Source organism: Rissa tridactyla, chromosome 9 (genome assembly GCF_028500815.1).
Source record: "Rissa tridactyla isolate bRisTri1 chromosome 9, bRisTri1.patW.cur.20221130, whole genome shotgun sequence".
Lineage (NCBI taxonomy): Eukaryota > Metazoa > Chordata > Aves > Charadriiformes > Laridae > Rissa > Rissa tridactyla.
The window spans coordinates 14,852,202-14,870,387 of record NC_071474.1 but is presented as its reverse complement, the minus strand read 5'-3'; the positions used below and the strand labels follow the sequence as shown (position 1 = coordinate 14,870,387).

General features: G+C 34.9%; 1 protein-coding gene across 4 annotated transcripts in view; it reads left to right on the top strand.

Moving 5' to 3' along the window:
- The window catches only part of WDR72 (WD repeat domain 72), a 122,065-nt gene that overhangs the window by 33,525 nt on the left and 70,354 nt on the right, over positions 1–18,186 (top strand). For all 4 annotated transcript variants that reach the window (XM_054215051.1, XM_054215052.1, XM_054215050.1 and 1 more), the window contains one exon: positions 12,404–12,609. In XM_054215051.1, coding sequence (XP_054071026.1) covers positions 12,404–12,609 — 206 coding nt within the window. The remainder of the gene's footprint in view (positions 1–12,403; positions 12,610–18,186) is intronic.

The window sequence follows — 18,186 nt, the reverse complement described above, 5'->3', positions numbered from 1 at the left end:
GACAAAAATAGGAGCATGGTATTAACTGCCTCTCCTTCAGCTGTAAAAATGCTCCCTATTTCAAAATTAAAGACAAAGTAAATTTGATGCTACAAGCAAGAAAGAGAGCTGCAGTCACCATCTCTTAAGGAATAGCTGGAACACAAGAAGGAATGCAGTTATTTGCTACATTAGCAATTAACAAATTAATATTTTTTGCTGTTGTTCCTGTTATGCATTGGTAAATAAAAGATACCATCTAGGGTGAATTCTTAGGAAAGCCTACTAGGATACACTGTAGTTGGTTTAATGTGAATTATATCTGTATTGCAGTAGAACACAAGGGGTCATGGCGTTGATCCTTGAAATTGGCCTGACCTAGATCAAGAGCTATGTAGATATTTCAGTGTCACTCAGGAAGACGAAGCATTGTTCAGCTGTATGGGAAAGATGTATACAGCATCACAGACAAACCTCTACAGAAACACAGCAGCCTTTCATTATGATTTTCATCTGTTGGCAAATGAACAGGCAGCCATGCATGGTACCACTTGCCTATACAGTTACCTGTGAGTGTATTCCCTGACGCAGTTAAATCAGATAAAGTTTAAGTGGTAGCTTTGTGCTTGGATTCCATTATGGAAATTGACATAAGATAAAAGTTTTTGTTGTCTCTGTAGCCAGTGTTTGTGTGTGTCTGGTTTTTTGGTGGTTTTTTTTTTTCAGTTTTTCTTCCAACTATGCAGTTAGCTTTGTGACTGAGGCTTTGCCTCTTTAAGTGAAAGTAAGTGGAGGACCTGATTTTGTGTCAGACTCATATATCACTGTTTAAAAAAATCTGAACAGTGTTACTATACTAGAGTTAATGGATAACTGGGAAAACAGCCAGTCTGTTTATAATTTCAGGCTGTGGATTAAGGAATTTCCATGAATATTTTGATATTTACACTGTTGTAGAGTCAGCGATAATTCTGTTGAATTTGACAGATGACTTTACAAAAGTTTGGGGTATCTAGTACCTATGACTGTCTTTTGGTTATACCAGTTTAGCTCCAAAACTGTCCTTCCACCAGGTAATTAAGAGGATGACCTAAGCAGATCAAGGACTTCATTATGCATAACAGGTCATCATCCAATTTCCTATGACAAAGGCTGACACTTTTTGAAAAAGCGTTCTGAAGTTTTTAAAATGTTTAAGCAGTCTTTTAGCAGGCTTTCATAATAGGTTTTATAGACTTTATGGGGTGGTAGAAACATCATCACACAGATTAAAATCCAAGCCAGTACTGTTTAAGTACTACTTAGTACTATCAAGTCTGTGTCAGGAATGGTGTGGCGAGCAGGATGGAGCAATGATTGTCCCACTGTACTTGGCACTGGTGAGGCTGCACCTCAAAGGTCGCTTCCAACCTAGACGGTTCTATGATTCTACTTCATATAGAACTTGGTACACCCTCTCTTCATGAGATTGACAAAGATACCTTCTTTTATGTGGTCACTGGGAAGTTGCCCGAGTACAATGGCCTGCCTTTATTCTGAATAAATGGGCATTTCAGCATAGTTTATGCTGAAATGCATCAAATACCAAGAGTTTAGTTGACTTCAATTTACCTTATCTAACTTGAGACTTCTATCTATACTTAAGACCTCTGCCTATGAGATAGTAGTTCATGTTGGTTTTGTAATGAGCAGAAGGAAGCAGGAATAAGGAGAAGTGTGTATCTTTTCCCCATTGATTACAAAGGGAGTCAAAAGAAGAGGGGTGTGGGGGGGGAAAAAAAAAGCAAAGCTAATTGCCTGTTGCTATTGCAAGTCTAGAATAAGATAAATTGAATCCCATCCTTTTAGTCCTTTGGTTTATAGAACAAATGAAAATTATTCTATTCTAAGTTTAAATGTTATTGCACATGCATGTGAGTAGTAATACAGAGAACAGTACAGAAGCCATGAACTAATATCTGTGTAGTTTAATGTGTTTTGCCTAAATTTTAATACATGAATACAGCAACTTTCCATTACAGTGGAATATCTTTCCATGATAATAAATATTGATCTACTAATACATTTGGCATATTAATATAACATGTGTACAGGATATGTTCTAAACTTATGTGTCCTAGAAGACAAATATGAAAATCAATAACAAATTTTATTCTAATTGGAAGAATATTTCTTCCAATAGCCACCACTTGAAATCTGCTTCAATAAGGAAACTATGTGTTATCTATTTTGCTTTTACATTTTCCTAAGCAGTTGGTATCTTTGCTTTTTTGAAAACAGTAAATATCAGTATGATAAGATGTAGTCATAAAAGGATCGGTGTTTTTTTGTCTTGCTGTGTACAGCATATGGCAGCACATCTACTGAGCCACATTCCTATCTTATATGTATCAAGAGTGAGGAAGGAGCGGGCAGACTTTAAAGAGCAATCTTCCTTGCTCAGAGGTAGCAGTCTTCATTTATCAGAGGTAGATTTAGTCTTTCAGTTAGTACTAGTTTAATGTGAATTTATTCCTTGAAGTTTGTCATGCTCGCAGAATGAATCATCTGCCAATTTCCTGTTATTTTCTTCTGCCTTGCAAGTCTTGTTGTCTTTTATTGTTTTACAACATGCTTAGTGTGACTTTAAAAATAGAATAAAATCACTAAGTAAGGCTTTTTCTTGAGTTATAATAATAGGCAGTTAACTTTACGCTGGCTACATTGTATTTTTCGTACTCACCCAGGGAATGCAAGTTTCGATAACTTTCTTGCATGACGCTAGCCCCAGTGCACAAAAAAAAAATGAAACATATGCCTAAACAGTATTTCTGCTGAGGTCAGATTTCCTGTACAGTCAAAATTAAGTGTATGCTTACAATCCTTACTAGAAAAGGTCAAAATCATCAAAAAATAATAGTTGGTATTTGTGTAGTTAACCATGTTTTTTGAAGACTGTGTCCAGTTAAGTCGTTCAGATGGCAGATGAAATAGATTGAATAGAGAGTGTATAAGATATTAAGATAGAGGAATTAAGATGTGTTGGGGCATTACTGCACTTCAGTTTGAGAAGACGTGGTGGCCTGCTAGTCTTACTAGATAGGCTTCTTATCTGGGTACACTGGGGATTGTGATACTGCATTGTAGTCTGTGACATTGTCACTACTGTTATTGCTAATATGCTATCTTAGAAATAAATTCAAGTACAGATACGGCTCACTTGCATTCATAGCATGTCCAAAATGCTGAAAACCTCTTCCTTTGATCTTTTTCGGATGGCCAGTAAGGATGCTTTCACATGTTATTGTAGCAGTGCCATTAATTTTTCACTACTTGTTTAGAAGATGTTTTTTAAAAAATGGTTTATGAGCTGTAAAAATCAAAGTTCAAAAAACGCTGTGTCATATTCTAAGCTCCTAGTCTGGGGATCTACATGCAAAGGAACAATTATTTGTTATACACAAAATCAGATTTCTTAATTTTGCAAAAGCACTGAATAATCTGAAGGATGATCCAGTCCTTCAGGAACAAGACACTCCATTAATTTTTCTGATTAAAATTTCTAACACATTTTTAATAAACACTTTAGATAAATTATTCATATATCAATTTCAAATTCAATACAAGTGTTTTCCACATTGTGCTTGCTATCTGTACAAGAGCTGTGGTGATCATGGTAACTTTTAGTATATAATCTGTGTTTCTGTTAATGGCAGTGGTGATTTTACAGTATCTGCTTGAAATGTGCACTGCTGGAAAATATAATTCATAAGATGATTTTGGATTATAAATGTCATAATAAGCATTTTATTAAGTTAAATACCTGCTTGACTTTTATTTTCTTTTTTTGACGACTTCTCACCTCTGAATTGTTTATGGATCCTTATCTTCTACTTATTAATATTCTGTACCATTTAATTACAGGCAAGACAATTAATTAAAAATAAAGGATGTAACTAAAGTTTTCAATGTAAAATTGAGTTGCTAGGGATGAAAAAATAAAAATATAGAGACTGTTATAGTACAGTTATATAACTCTACACTAAGAGATACATGTTTGAAGGAAAAGAAGTTTATGAAGTTAAGCTTTGAAAAGCTCAGAGACGTTAAGGTTAGAACCATTCATGCAAATCTGATTGCACAAATCTAATTTGTGCAATTCTGCATTTAGTTTTCTTTTCATGGACTTCTGAACTCCTGAGGACAAAAACTAACTAAATATCTATATAACACTTTGTTTTATCCATACTGTTTAATGTGTATTGCTTTCCCTATTTGTGCCCTATTTCCATCCTTTTCTGAATATAGAATCATAGAATAATTTGGTTTGGAAAGGACCTTTAAAGGTCATCTAGTCCAACTCTCCCCCCCCCCCCCCCCCCGCCCCCCGGCCAAAAAAAAACAAACAAAAAAAAAAAACAAACCAAAAAAACCAAAAAAAACCCACCAAAAAAACCAACCCAAAAACTTTTTGCTTTATTTTGCCATCTTGGTTATCACAGTATCTGCGTGCTTAGTTACAATATTTCTGCCATTTTCCTGTGAAGTGCAGAAGCATTACAATTGTCTCAGCTTCTAATTTCTTCATCTAAGAAAGCAGAAATCCTAAAAATGACAGTGCTTTCCATGGAGTTATTCTTAGAACATTCTAGGTGTTATGTAATTTTAAAAATATGTTTTAATGTATACAATGCACCAGAAACGTGCATAAAAGGGTCTGCTACCTCAGTTCAGAGACTTTCTTTGCTATTACTACCCATCTTTGCAAACTTAGCATTATCTTGATACTTACATATGATTTTCTACATGTGTATAGCTTGATTTTTTAAATATAGATAAATGAAAGCCTATCACTTCCATTCACTGTAATAAGATCGACTCTCATTTGTTGTGTGGGATGGATTCTGTGTAGACCTCTCTTGCTTGAGCAAACTGAAAAGGTAGTGGTGCTTCAATTAAAATTGTCATTGTGGTGAGAGTGAGACATCAGGATTGACAGTGTGTTTCACAGAAGTGTAATGTCCAGCTTTGAGTCCATAATTTAAGGCATGAAGATTTTATGGAACACCCATGTGTTTCATGACTTTAACATCAATGATAAATGGTTTGAAACACTTTTGCTGGGAAACAAAAAAAAAAAAAAGAAAAATCCTACCATCTGAAGGTAGCTGTCAAGCATAGACAACTTAAGCATTTAAAAACTACACAGGTATCAGTATGCTAAAACGGACTTTTAATGAGATTGGCAGCCCCCATTAAATATGTAGTGTCTAACATTAGTCAAATCCATCCGTGATCACTTGTATTGCAAAAAAAAAAACCAAATCTTTATATAAAATAGACCAGTTTAGAAATACTCTGAAAATATTTCTTGCAATGTTAATGTCACATTGAGTAATTTAAACTGTTAACATAAAACCTCTTCTGTTTCAGAAGCATCCTTGCTGGGGAGAGAATGCAATTACTCTGCATGTAGTGGTGTGTTAGATCAAACCTTTGATCGTATTGATGGTCAAACATGCTGGAACACTTCAAACACTGCTTAAAGATAATTTGTATGTAGTTATATATGCTCCAATATTTTTATAATTGCCAACAATAATAAGTCTTCTAAACCTCTGGTAAACTCTGTGGAAGTATTACAAGTTGCAGAGTGTGGGGGGGTTTGTTTTGTTTTTTTTTTTTAAGTGAACCCTTATTTAGTCTGTCTGACAGCTTCTCTCATTTCAGGAAGAAGTTAATGATTAAACTGTTTGTAAAACTAAGGTTTAGGTTTCATCAGGTGGCTGTGAGGAAAGAAGTTGTACAGTTTTAATGAAACTCTTTGAACTGTATCAAAGTAAAATTGGTCATTAATTTAGCATACATTTATGGCTAGATAATTGTAGAAGCAACAATAACTACACTGTTGTGACCATTTTGTCCTTGCAAAACTCAGTGTTTTACAGTCTTTTTTGGTATCTGTTCCATTTTTTTCTTTCTCTCCCTCTGTGTCTCCATCTTTCTCTCTTTTTCTCTTCAGGTCATTGGTCAGAATGAGATTTGAGTTGGGTGAGTGTGGCCTGGCTGATAAATCCTGTGGTTGCGTTTCATATGCTGGAGGCTGTGGTGCAGCTAGGGTCAAAGTCATAGCAATCACTACCTCTTTCTTTTGGTTTTGTGGTTTTGTTTTTTTTAATGAATGCTGCATAGCCTAAAAATCTCGGCTGGTGCAAAACTCAGTTTTAGAGTCCTTGGTAACTACATTTCATAAGTCTTTTGTGAAACATACTACGTGTGTATTTTTTATATTCTTGGGAGCAAAAAAGCCTGGCTAACAAAGTTGCCTGTAGGTTCCTATGCCGCTGGTCAGAAATCAAAGTCACTTATATATTTCATGAGTAAGATGCAGTAATTGTGAAATGGTTTTGATAGGAAGGGGCACCAGGTTGATCTCTGCAGTTCATGTGAGTAGGGCAATGAGCTTAATCTTTAATCGATGATAAACCATAAATCTTCAAAAGTGCCAAATGGTCAAATTGCGGTAAGTGTTACTTGACGGAAATGACTATACAGTTGTTTTAGTGAACTTTTGTTAGACATTTGGATAGTAAAATAAAATTTTTGATAAAATTGCCATAATTCATGTGAATGAAAACATTCAAGGCTTTTGGAGCGATGCAAGTTTTTCAGGAAGAGACGGTATGTTACCAGTTGCTTCACTGATTTTTGTCATTGTTTTTCTGAGATGCTCTGAAGTTTCAGTAAAACTTCTTGTTTCAGCCTAAGCCTGTGCTTTAAAAAAAGTCCTGTAATTCAATCAGTCTTGTACACACACTCAGAAATTCTACACATACTCAATTCACACCCACAAAATATCTTTGCTTTCCTTCGTTTTAGAATTACACAATAGAATATTGGTAAGCAAGTTAAGTAACAGATTTATCTTAAGTCAGGTACATCTGTGAATGCACCCAGGATATGGGCCCTAAAGTTTGCTTGGTTATACAAAAAAAACACTTTTGTGCATACTCTTTCTGATATTAGGACAAATATGTCTCATTTGATGTTCCTAACAGTGATCTCTCAAACAGTTATAGTGCACTTAATTTCATTATCCCTTGTGAACATAAAAAGAATGGCCCTTACAAAACTGTGACTCAAATATTATGTAAACTGTTGCCTTACTAGGAGGAGTTAATTGAAGACTGGGAAAGGCGTGTATCTCCCCTGAAGGAAGCTTTTCATATTTGGAAAAAGGCTCTAGTGATTTAGCTCTTCTGTGCTTAGGTCATGGACTGACCTTCAACATTAATAGTCAGGGCAGACACCACGTGGGCTGAGAATCTTGATTTCTTTTCCCCCTCACCTTGATGCCTAAGAGGTAACCTTAGAGAAAGGGAGAATCTGCAGGGAGTGAGTTAACCCGGCTGTGCACTATTGAACTGAGACAAGGTAACTTCTTGGGCCCAGAGTCATGTAACATTAAACAATTAACACTTACTGCAACATTAAATGATTTCTAGTTTAGACAATCTTTTTCTATGAAGAAATTCAAGGTATGTTAAATGTAACATACATGATGCAAGTGCTAACATGCAATAAGATGCAAGGTTGCCATTTTACTGTAGTTTCTCTGCACATCTTACACTGTCACTTAAATCCCTTTCTAAAAGACAAAAAGGATGAGGAAACATTGGTTAGTGTATTTTGAAAATGTGAATGATTCAAAATAAGTCATAAGCATGAATATATATGCTTTGTGGAAGTTTAGTGTTTGGTGTTTTTTTGTTTATTTGTTTTAATTTGTCAGTCAAGTTAAAATGTAACTAATATTTTACCTTTATATTTTCTACATGTAAGCTTCAGGTCAGTCTGTAGCTTGCACTTGAATATTTCATAGTTATCTAAACTTGAGTCATTGTTCAGTAACTACTTATTGATGTAGAATAATAAAAGGTAGTGGAGCTTGGAAAAGTCTGCCTCAGGAAAAAAAAAAGGCAATGTCATCTTTTGCACAATCTGCAGAAGCTAAGGGTGCTCGTTTATACTGAGAATAGTCAGGTGTCTTTGTATTCATATGTATACATACACATGCATACTTTTATGTACTTTATGTACTAGGTGGAACATGTGTGGAATTTATGCGTGTGTGTCTTTAAATGGATGTGTTTCTTATAGTTGATCTTCATTCTTATTAATAGTGAAGTGTAACATTATATTTAAAAAAACCTAAACAGTGGAAATGAGAACTGATTGATGTGGTCAGTGTATTCAGACGGAAGAGTTCATATCGTGGGGTGGGGGGGTGTGGTGGTGGTGTTTCATTGCAGACATTAAGGGATGGATTCTTATCCTCGTGCTGTGTTTCAAATGATAATAAAGACATAGACAGAAACTGCTCTCATCTCTTCCAAGTTCAGACCTGGCCACTTCTTCTGTTCAGCCCAGTTTAGCACACTTACTGTATCTTGACAATTCCTGTTACAGGATTATTGTCCTTTACTACTTAGAGTAACTTAGATGGTGTCAGTGAGAGAACAGGGGAGTTTTAATGTCCCTTCTTTCAGGATGTTGTGTCTGCAGTAGAAATCCTGAGATGAGCACTGGCTGCACTGGCCAGCTGCTCTTTTTACCTAAGTATTTAAACCTGCATTATATATGATATTCCGGTAGTTTTCTTTGTATTGTTCTTCATTGCTTTCTTTAGCTGAAGGATATTCTGACAATAGTTTGCTAATGCTATTCTGAAAATGCGTATTCTGAAGAATGTCGGTAATGTGCAGCAGTTGTACTATACGACAGAAATCTTCCAAATGCAAAAAGCATTATGGAGTGTCTGCCAAGACACTCTATGTGTGTCTGTAATACAGTGCTGTTGTCACAGGGCATCTCCATTGTTAACCTATTCCTATATGTAAAATATTCTTTTAAAGATTATTAGGTATTAATAGACTGAGTTTTGTTTGATCTGTCCCATTTCTGTTTGTTAAATTGCATTTACTTTTGTCCTGACATTTGTTGGAAATATATATGCTTACTTAACACAATGTTTGTTCCATCTGTTTTGGACCATTTGATATTAGAATGGTAGCACTAGCAGTTTGGAGATGTTTTTCAAGCTTGACCACTGTCTTGGAGCAGAATGGTAGACTTGTCAAATTCAAGCATCTTTTAGTGAGGAACATTTCTGTTTGCCTGACTCTACCAGCATAGAAGAAAGCAGTTTCTTTTCAGATTAAATAGGTATTTATGGAAAGGAAGATCTTGACAGAGAATAAAACAGCTAATATTACAGATGATACTTGTTCTGAAAAGTGAGGTTTTTGGTTTGGCTACTAGTAAAGAAAAGGATTTGTTCTTGAGCACATGCTCTTTTTAAATAAAATCAATTCTGAAACAATTTCTCATTCACAGATCACTGTTATGCTGTAAGATTCAGCTGAGTTACTAGGTCACAGCAGCACTGCAATATTGAGGATTTTTCAATACTTTAGCTGTGACAGCAAACAGAAAGCACTGGAGCCTGGTGATATGGCAGGTCATGTGATGTCAGTGAATACCTCGTCTTGAGGCAGGATAATATGCGTGACCTCCCCAGGAAAAATACATCATTCAGTAAGAGCAGAACCTGGAGAACCGTGTGGGCAGCGCTAACACCAAGAGACACAATTTGTAGTACTTGGTCCAGAAGAAGAATAAGATGTTGTAACAGTCTCTAGCCAGTCACATCTGGTGGTCCAAAGCTGCCCAGGAGAGTGAAATACTCCACTCTTGTCTGTTCCTGAGACTTGGTTGCCATGGTCACAGCTTTAGAGAGATAAAGACTTTCTTTTCCTGTATTTTGTATGTATAGTAGGGGGTCGTAGCAGTGGTGTTGCTGCTACATAGAAAACCCTATCTTTTTCCCTTTCATCCATTGTTATTTTATGCTCCCCTGTCAAAAGCTTTTGGGCTCATTTGGGTTTAAAATACTTCAGGTTTGAGAATTGTCTTTATTTCTGTCCTCTTTCCTGTACCCCCATGTACGGACTGTGTCTTTTCTTACTCTTCTTATTTTGATTTTCCTTTAAAATCAGAGACAACATATTCCTAACGAATAACTGTTTCTGGAACAACAACCACCGTGCCCCAGTATTCTTTTGACTGTTTGCAGTGGTCGGAATGTCTTTGTCGCATACACAGGTTTCTCCATCCTTCCCCCCAACACCTCCCATTTGTTTCTCTTAAGATGTATTCAGGAATCACAGAATGCAGATCTCTTCCTTTATTTTGTCTCTGCCACCTACGCACTCTGCAAATGAGTGTATTCGTCTCTTTGGAAATGTAAAGTACACTGGATAAAATAAAGATCACTAAATTCTTCCGTAAAATAGTCTGGCTCTGAGAGATGACTGTTGGTGAAGCGCTCATATACGCATCTGGAGCTAGCAAAACCTGTTTTGAATTTTTGAAGTTCTGTCTAATGCTAAAGAGTATGTGTAATCAGGTCTTTGAAATATAATACCATGCCCCCAAAATTCTTGGATTTATTAAAAATCTATTGTAATATCTGCCTTAGTTCCTCACCCGTAAAAATAATACGATACCCTGTAATTTCACAGGGATATTATGGTAATAGTCTTTCTGAAGCATTTGAGTACTCTAGAAGTGAATTGCATAGACAAAAGGGATACAGAAAACAAGGATGGATACAGATGTGTGTATACATATAAATATTCCCTGCATAGTGGGCTTGCTGCAGAAGGTAGTAGAGAAAGCTTAGTCCTTCACACTGAACAATAAGGGAGAGCAACTACTTCCTTGGTGACTTTTGTTCATCTTTTGCTCTGAATGATGCAGGGTGTTCTGTGGGGAAACAAGTCATGCTTGTAGCTTGAAAGACTATATTGCATATATAAAGAGGCCAAAATAATATTACCTGACTAACTGTATTATTTCCAAACTTTTAAACTTTACAAATAATCCTTCCTTGTAGGCATCTGATAGTATAGTTTTTGTGTTCCTGAAATTTTGAAATGCTGCAGCGTGGGGAGCTTTGTAGCCATTATTGTTTTGAAGTGTTTGTAGATAGTGCAACTGTAAAGATCTTTAGGCAACTTGCTTTCCTTACAGTAAATATTCAGTTCTGTAATGATCCCTGACACTGGCTGCAAATCCTGGGGAGGGGTGAAGAAAATGACATATTAAAAATAACTGGGGCTAATCCTTATTTTTTCAGTGTGATATTATAGTAATCCATGGTATTCAGTTGCTTTTGTAGGGGGCGAAGAATCAGATGCATTACTTTCTTCTGCTCCGAATTCAAAGACTCTTGGCCATGCAAGCAACAGAGGTGATACTACAGTGAACACAAATGGATGAGTTTCAGAGAAATAATTTCAGATAAAGAGATTTTATACACACGTGCACACAAACACTTATCCTATGAGATCCCTCAATCCCAGTCCAATATTTTTAGCAGGTGTTACTGATAGAACTTCAATGTTACATATTTTTTCTGGTAGCAGCAAAAAGGAAAATTCATGTTTTATTACTTGAGGCTACAAAGAATTCAAACTTAAGCGAAAAAAGACTTCAAGTTACGGCAGATATTTAATACTTTTAAAATCCTTCACGTTTCTTTTATCCCTGATATTTATAGGAAACGCCATTTCAGCAATTTCTTAGGAATTTAATTCCTACAGGAAATGTGTAGTATATAATAAAAGCTCATTTCAAATATTTAATCTCAGTTTAGATACTTTAATGTTAGTTATACATTAAGTACTATTAGAAAAATTATTACTAAATAAATTATTACTAAAATAATTGGGTATAACAGTTAAAGGAATTTGGTTGCCTAGACCCACATGGGTGATGAAATAGTCTCTGAAATGTTGTATTCATGTTCCTGACTACTAAGCTACATGTACTATGTATATTCAGGTGTTTAAAAAGTGTCAGAGGTAAAGATGGGTTTCAGGAATGGAAGGAAAAAGTTGAGCTTTCTCTTGTTATTTGTAATCTAGAACACTAGAGGACAGCACTAAAGTATTACATAAAGGTGTTATTGTTTACACTGTTAACAATATAGATGCTCTATGAGGGCTTTGTGAGAAGAAAACAAATGACACTTCTGAACAGAGTTAGGGCAAGTGGTATTCTTCTGAATTTCTTTTGCTCCTTTTAAAAATGCATCTGACTTCACATATTATACAAAATATCTTAAGTTTCTTGCGGTCTGAATCTAAGATATTTGTTGCAGTGATTTTTTTTTTTTAAACATAGCAATGCTGTAGAACAGACTCCTGTGTGAAATTACATTTTTAAGGTCCAGGAATGAGGAATTAGTTGGCTCATCTGTAAATGTTTCATGATTTATCTGCTCACATGAAATGTAATATGTTAATACTATGATACTTTGCTACAATATGAAATAGTGTAGAACCTTGAAAAAATTACGGCTTTTGTTGTGTTTCTCTAGGCACGCTGGAACGACATGAAACAGGTGAAACAGCAAAAGCAATTCTTGCTTCCATTGAAGATTCAGAATACTTAGTGGCAGATGCCCTACTTCCTGTATCTCAAGAATCAAAAAGAAATAAAAACATTGGATACAAACCCTCTAGCTCTTATAAGCATGACATGGTCTCTTACAGTCTTACTCATACAGAAAAATCTTCAGATAAGGTAAGAATGAAGAGTAGAGTGTTTCTCAAGAGCAATGAGTTGTGATCCAAATTCCTTACCCTTTCACCTTCACTGATGTGTAGCCCTGATGTGTAGGCTGAGGTTTTTATGCGTTCAACTCCATTTCATAGAACAAATGGGGAAGACGGGGGAGTGCCTTGTGCAAAGTCACCAGTAGATCATCTCAGAAGTATTTTCTCAGAGACTTAGCATCCATAGTTAGACCCTATTTCCTTATGCCTCTGGCTTATGACTGCATCTATTAGAAGGACCCTCAGAACAATCAAACCCACCGGCTTGGATGTTTGTCTTGAGTAAAAGCACATCACGGCACAATGCTACTTGCCTTTGCATTATTGCTTTTCTATGAAATCACAGATTCCTGTTATCATCCAGTGCTAGTTTTTGTTGGGTGTTTGTTTTCTGTTAACGTCATCACAGAACAGAGTGTAAGTGCCTTGCATTTATATTAGTGGGATTAAATTTGGCACCTTATTGGTTAAAAGAGAGTGGCGATGTTTCTTGTGAGATACTGGGCTGCAAGTAAGTATGACACTCTTCAGGAGACATTTGTCCAGGCACTGTACTTAGCTTTTTTTACAGATTTTTTTTTTTTATAGAAGTGGTTAAAACCAAATAATTGTGACTGATGGAAAAGGTGGCCTCCTTCTTTTTATTTTGAAATAGTACCAGAAGGAAATACCATACTGAAACTAGTGGTAATGTGCTGTTAAAGCTGAGAAAATGAGTACAGAGACACCATATAATGAGAAGTAAGGTTGAAAAATGCAATAGTCATTCTGTTTGCTTGTGGCCTAGATATATCTATATTTTTATTAGTTATTCATAGGTATTTAAAAAGCCTGTATTTGTTCAATGTAAAACCAATTATTAAAACTGTCTCAAATTTAATGTGGTAGGTATTACCTTATTCAGGTTGGAAGATAATGGCATGTACAATTTTCTGAAAACCTTGTTTGTGAATCAGGAGTGAATATATCCACTAAGCTCTTGATATGAAAGTATCTTAAGAATAGGGCCTCAGTGTTGCTTGTTTGTTCATGCTTCCCCCTTTTTAATTAATGGGTTTGGGGAATTCTGTTCTCTGCAATAAAGAGAGGAAGTCACGTCTGCTATTCCTCAACTCTAAATGCAGATAAAAAATCTTCCCACAAGAATGGGAAGATGAAAAAAATGTTTTCCCTCAATTCACATGTGGAAACAGCTTTCAGAATGGTCTCTGGCCTTTTTCTGGCTTTATTGTAGTAAATGAAACATTGGATATTCCAAAATTCTGACTGATAAAGTACAGCTTAATCCACATCCTCATTATTGAATTTTCTTTTCTGGTCTTTTTCTTTATTGTACCTACAAATTTACATATAACTTTGGGTTTATAATGATTTTTGTTTAACTCTTAATATTTACCATTGACCTTTTACTAACCTTATTCTGATTTCTCAAGTTCTTTTTGATCCCATTTTCTGAAAAGTCTTATTAGAGCGTAATCCTGCTGAGCATGTTGTGGAGCAGATGGTGCACTAGTTGGCCATTGACACAGAATCTGATCTCGCTGTTAGTTTATTAAAAGAAATAGTTTCTTCTTGCCTTTTTAAAGAGGAGTGACAGAAAAAGTTATAGTAATTGTGCTTGGAGTATAGTTTTGGTCGTATCTATTAAATTGAAAACTGCATGGATTTAACAAAGTGGCTGGAAAGAAAATGTGCTGCTTATGGAATATGGGAAAATAGTTTTTGGTAAATTTTAAACTGTGGAGTTTAACGTGCTTTGGGGATTATCATGATCTTAAATTGTAAGTAATATCACAATAGGTGGCACTGGAGTTGTAATAATAATTTATAGTGCTTGATTGGGCATATATCTCAGCTGCTCTGATTTCTCAATGAAATATTCCATTTTCTTGCTTAAACTTTGTTCATTAATTATCTTGTCCCAATGAAAACTTTTTATTAAGAGAATATTCTTGATGCCTCTTAGACTTCCCTATGACTGTCAAAATATCTGTTGAGTTTTTTTCATTTTACCTTCTTTTTGTTTCTATAGTAAAGTTATTTTAGTCTAATTGCCTAACAAATGAAGTTCTATAGTTGGGAAACCACTTAATTCATCAAAAATCTGTCATCCATTACATCCAGTGCTTCTTCCCACCTACATCCCAATCAGAGCAGGTTCTGTAGATTGGTGTGGGAGATGCTGGAGGCTAAATGTATAGGGTGTAGTTGAACCTGGGAAGAATATAACAATGGAGGTCCCCTTAATTCTATTCCAGAAGCCCAATGTGGGCTACACAAAAGGAGCGTGGAGCTCTGCGGCTTTTTTTAACACTGTTTTTGTTATTGCTGAAATGAATTCTTTTTACAAAGTCTGCTGTTTTTCTTAGTTCTTATGCAGGAAACTTATTTTAGGTTTTTCAAACAGTGCTGTATTGATTCTTTTGAGTCATCGTATTTCAGCATCTTGAAATAGTCTCCTGAAGTCCAGATCCCATGAAATTAGTGAGAGTTCTGTAGCTATTAGAGTTCAGTATTTCATACCATATTGATAAGCATATAATGACCACACAGATGAAACCATTGTGAAACTTTCAGATTATCAAAAGGTTTTAACATTCATGTGTACAATGAGTATTTATCAATTTGCTTCTTTAGCAAAGTGTGTATTAGAAATTTAAAAACACACTAAATTGTTAATAACATTCTATTTAAAAAAAAAATGAGTGCAGTCAATTTTAGCTTCTTTCTTAAGAATTCAATTTCAGAAGATTTATGTAACAAAAAATGAGTGGTAGCTATTCAGTCCTGTTGGTATTATACTTGTGAGTGATCCTTATTTTGTACAATGAGATGAGCCATATGAAGATCGCAAGTAAGAGTCAGAATTTTAAATATTTAATCTTAATATTTATTATTACATTGTTATATTATATTTAAGACAAAGTAACATTTGCAAGGTAATGGTCTCTCTTTACTCCATCCTAAGGAGAAGGAAGAAAAATATCCTCACATAGCAGTCCAGCTTCAAAGGCTTTCTTTCAAAACATTTGTCATCATGTGAATCACAGATACAAAAGCAGAATGCTTTGATTTCATGGTGTTTTGACCGTTTTAATTCTTTTATTGTGCTGCACGTGCCAGTGGGAGCACCAATAACAGATGAGTGTGACAAATGCAGTTAACACAAGATCCATATTAATGTTGTCAAATCCCCTTGATATATTTAAACAGATTTTAATTATTTTCAATGTCAAAAGACCCAAAATATATAGCTTAATAGTTCTTCAAGAAAGCTTTACTTAATATGTGAATGTAAAACCTCTCATAAAAATGAAACTTTTATATTGGCCTTAGTCATTGACATAGGGTATTCATCAAGTCAGCAATTTGTGTGGCAAAGTGCCATTTGAATAGTGTATTGTTAGAATACTTATGGTCCACTTGACAAGGGCTCTTGCTGTAAATAGTGCAATTTGACTCCAGCTGTTAAAGAGTGGCTTTGACAGCAGCCAAATAGAATGGAGATGCTTTACTGCACCGCAGAAAAATCAATATTGGGTTCTTGTTCATAGTAACCTGTTTTTTCTTTTTTTGCAGATTTATACAAGACTATCTAGAGTTCGTTTGTGGAAGTTTAAATATTATTGTAAAAGTGGGTCTGTTTTATTTTCACATTAATGTTGGTGATGAATGATGCTTGTTTTTAGTAAAAAAGAAAAAAAAATTATTTTGTGGATATACATAAACAATGTGGTAATGCAGCATTATTTCAACTCTCAGCTTTTATGGATGGATATTAGGATGTGGGTGCATAAGTTATGTAACTAATGACAAAAAATGGTCTCTTCTTCCTCTCTGCATTTTTTCCTTTTTGTAGTGCTACTGTACTATCCCTGTCAATTTTCTAAGCATCGGGTTTTTTTAAAACAGATTTCTTTGTTGTTCTCCCTGTAACAACCCCCGCAGATGTTGACAATCTGTAGTGCCATTGTAGATTTTCCTGAAGCATAGTCTTGCTGGTGCTGAACAGTTTTCCAGCAGTATTCAGTGACACAAGGTTGCTATGATACCTGGCCAGTAGCAATAGGTATTGAATCACTGGTCTTAATTACAATAGACTACACACTAGATTGTGTGCTCATGGTGTTTATGTGGAACTAGCTCTCATCATACCTTTAAGTCATAGTTATATTTGAAAATTGGAGCTGTGTGAAAAGCTGGTTTAAAGAAAAAAAAATTAAAATGCTTCAATGCATCATATGAAGATTTCATTCATGCACATAAAAAGCTGGATACATCTGGGAATTGTTTTCCTGATGTTCCAGAAACCTTTCATGTTAGAAAGTTTCCGAGCTTTTCAGATTAAATTGGATATAAATCTGTGTTTATCATGCACTGATATTTCTAGTGATTTCCATAATGTAAATGGAGCTTCTACTGGGTACAAATATTGGAGGAAGAGCAGTTCCTAAAATTTATGCAATAATTGCTAAACCTTGGACTGCTGAGTTACACTTCTGAAAATCTAGACCAGAAAAGGGTAATTTTTACTGTGTGTATAAAACAAATAAGACAGATGGAGGACAGCAGAAAGTATTTATTTACATATGAACTTTTATAGGGATGTTAGTATATTTATTGTTTGATGTATTAACCTGACAATTAACTAATGATAAACTTATTCTTACTGTTCTTTGAGCATTAATACATGGTACACAAAGTAGAGTCAAAGTGTCTGAATAAGGGTTTACACAGGATCTGTAAAAATTCATTTTGATGTATGCACTTATTAGAAATAATTATAACCAGAGCAGTTAAGTACTAGTTACTGTAACACTTCTAAATGCATTTTAAATCTTTCAAATTGACCTACCTAGTAATAGTTGTTCTAAAGAACTTAGTATTTACTTATGTAATAGCTTACATATTCCTCTCTAAAGAAAATATCTAAAGGCAAGATGCTTCTGAAACAAAGGTATTTCCTTGGTAGGGACGCCAGAGTTTGTCTTTTTATAGTTGCTTAAAACAAGAAACAAAAATGTACAGAAACCATAAATAATAAAAGAAATATCTGTTATGTTGCGGCACAGAGCAAGTAAAAGACAAATGAAGACTGTAGGACAGAAGCAGTTATTTGTTTTAGTATAGTAAAGGATGCAATTTGAAAATAAAGTTGTTATTGGAAGCCTGGAAAATAACTACAAGCTAAATCTTACTGATGGAGAAATTGATAGAAAAATGGAAACAAGTTACAAGAACAAATGCCAAATAATACTAATCAAATACAAAATCAGGAGTGGTACCATAAACAATGGTATGTTAGACATGGGTTCTTTTTATTTCTTTCCTTTTGTAATATTTAGAGTAGCATTAATGAGGAATTACAGATCTTGATCACTTGTATGAAGTGGATTATTAAGAACAAAGCAGAACAGAAAGTAGCAGAACACTTCTTAAAGTTGGTAACCTTTTATGTTGTTGCTCCTAGGGTATTTCTACTTTTTTTTTACTGGTGTTCAGAACCTATATTTAGTAGTATATTAATTAAGTGTAGTAGGAAAAT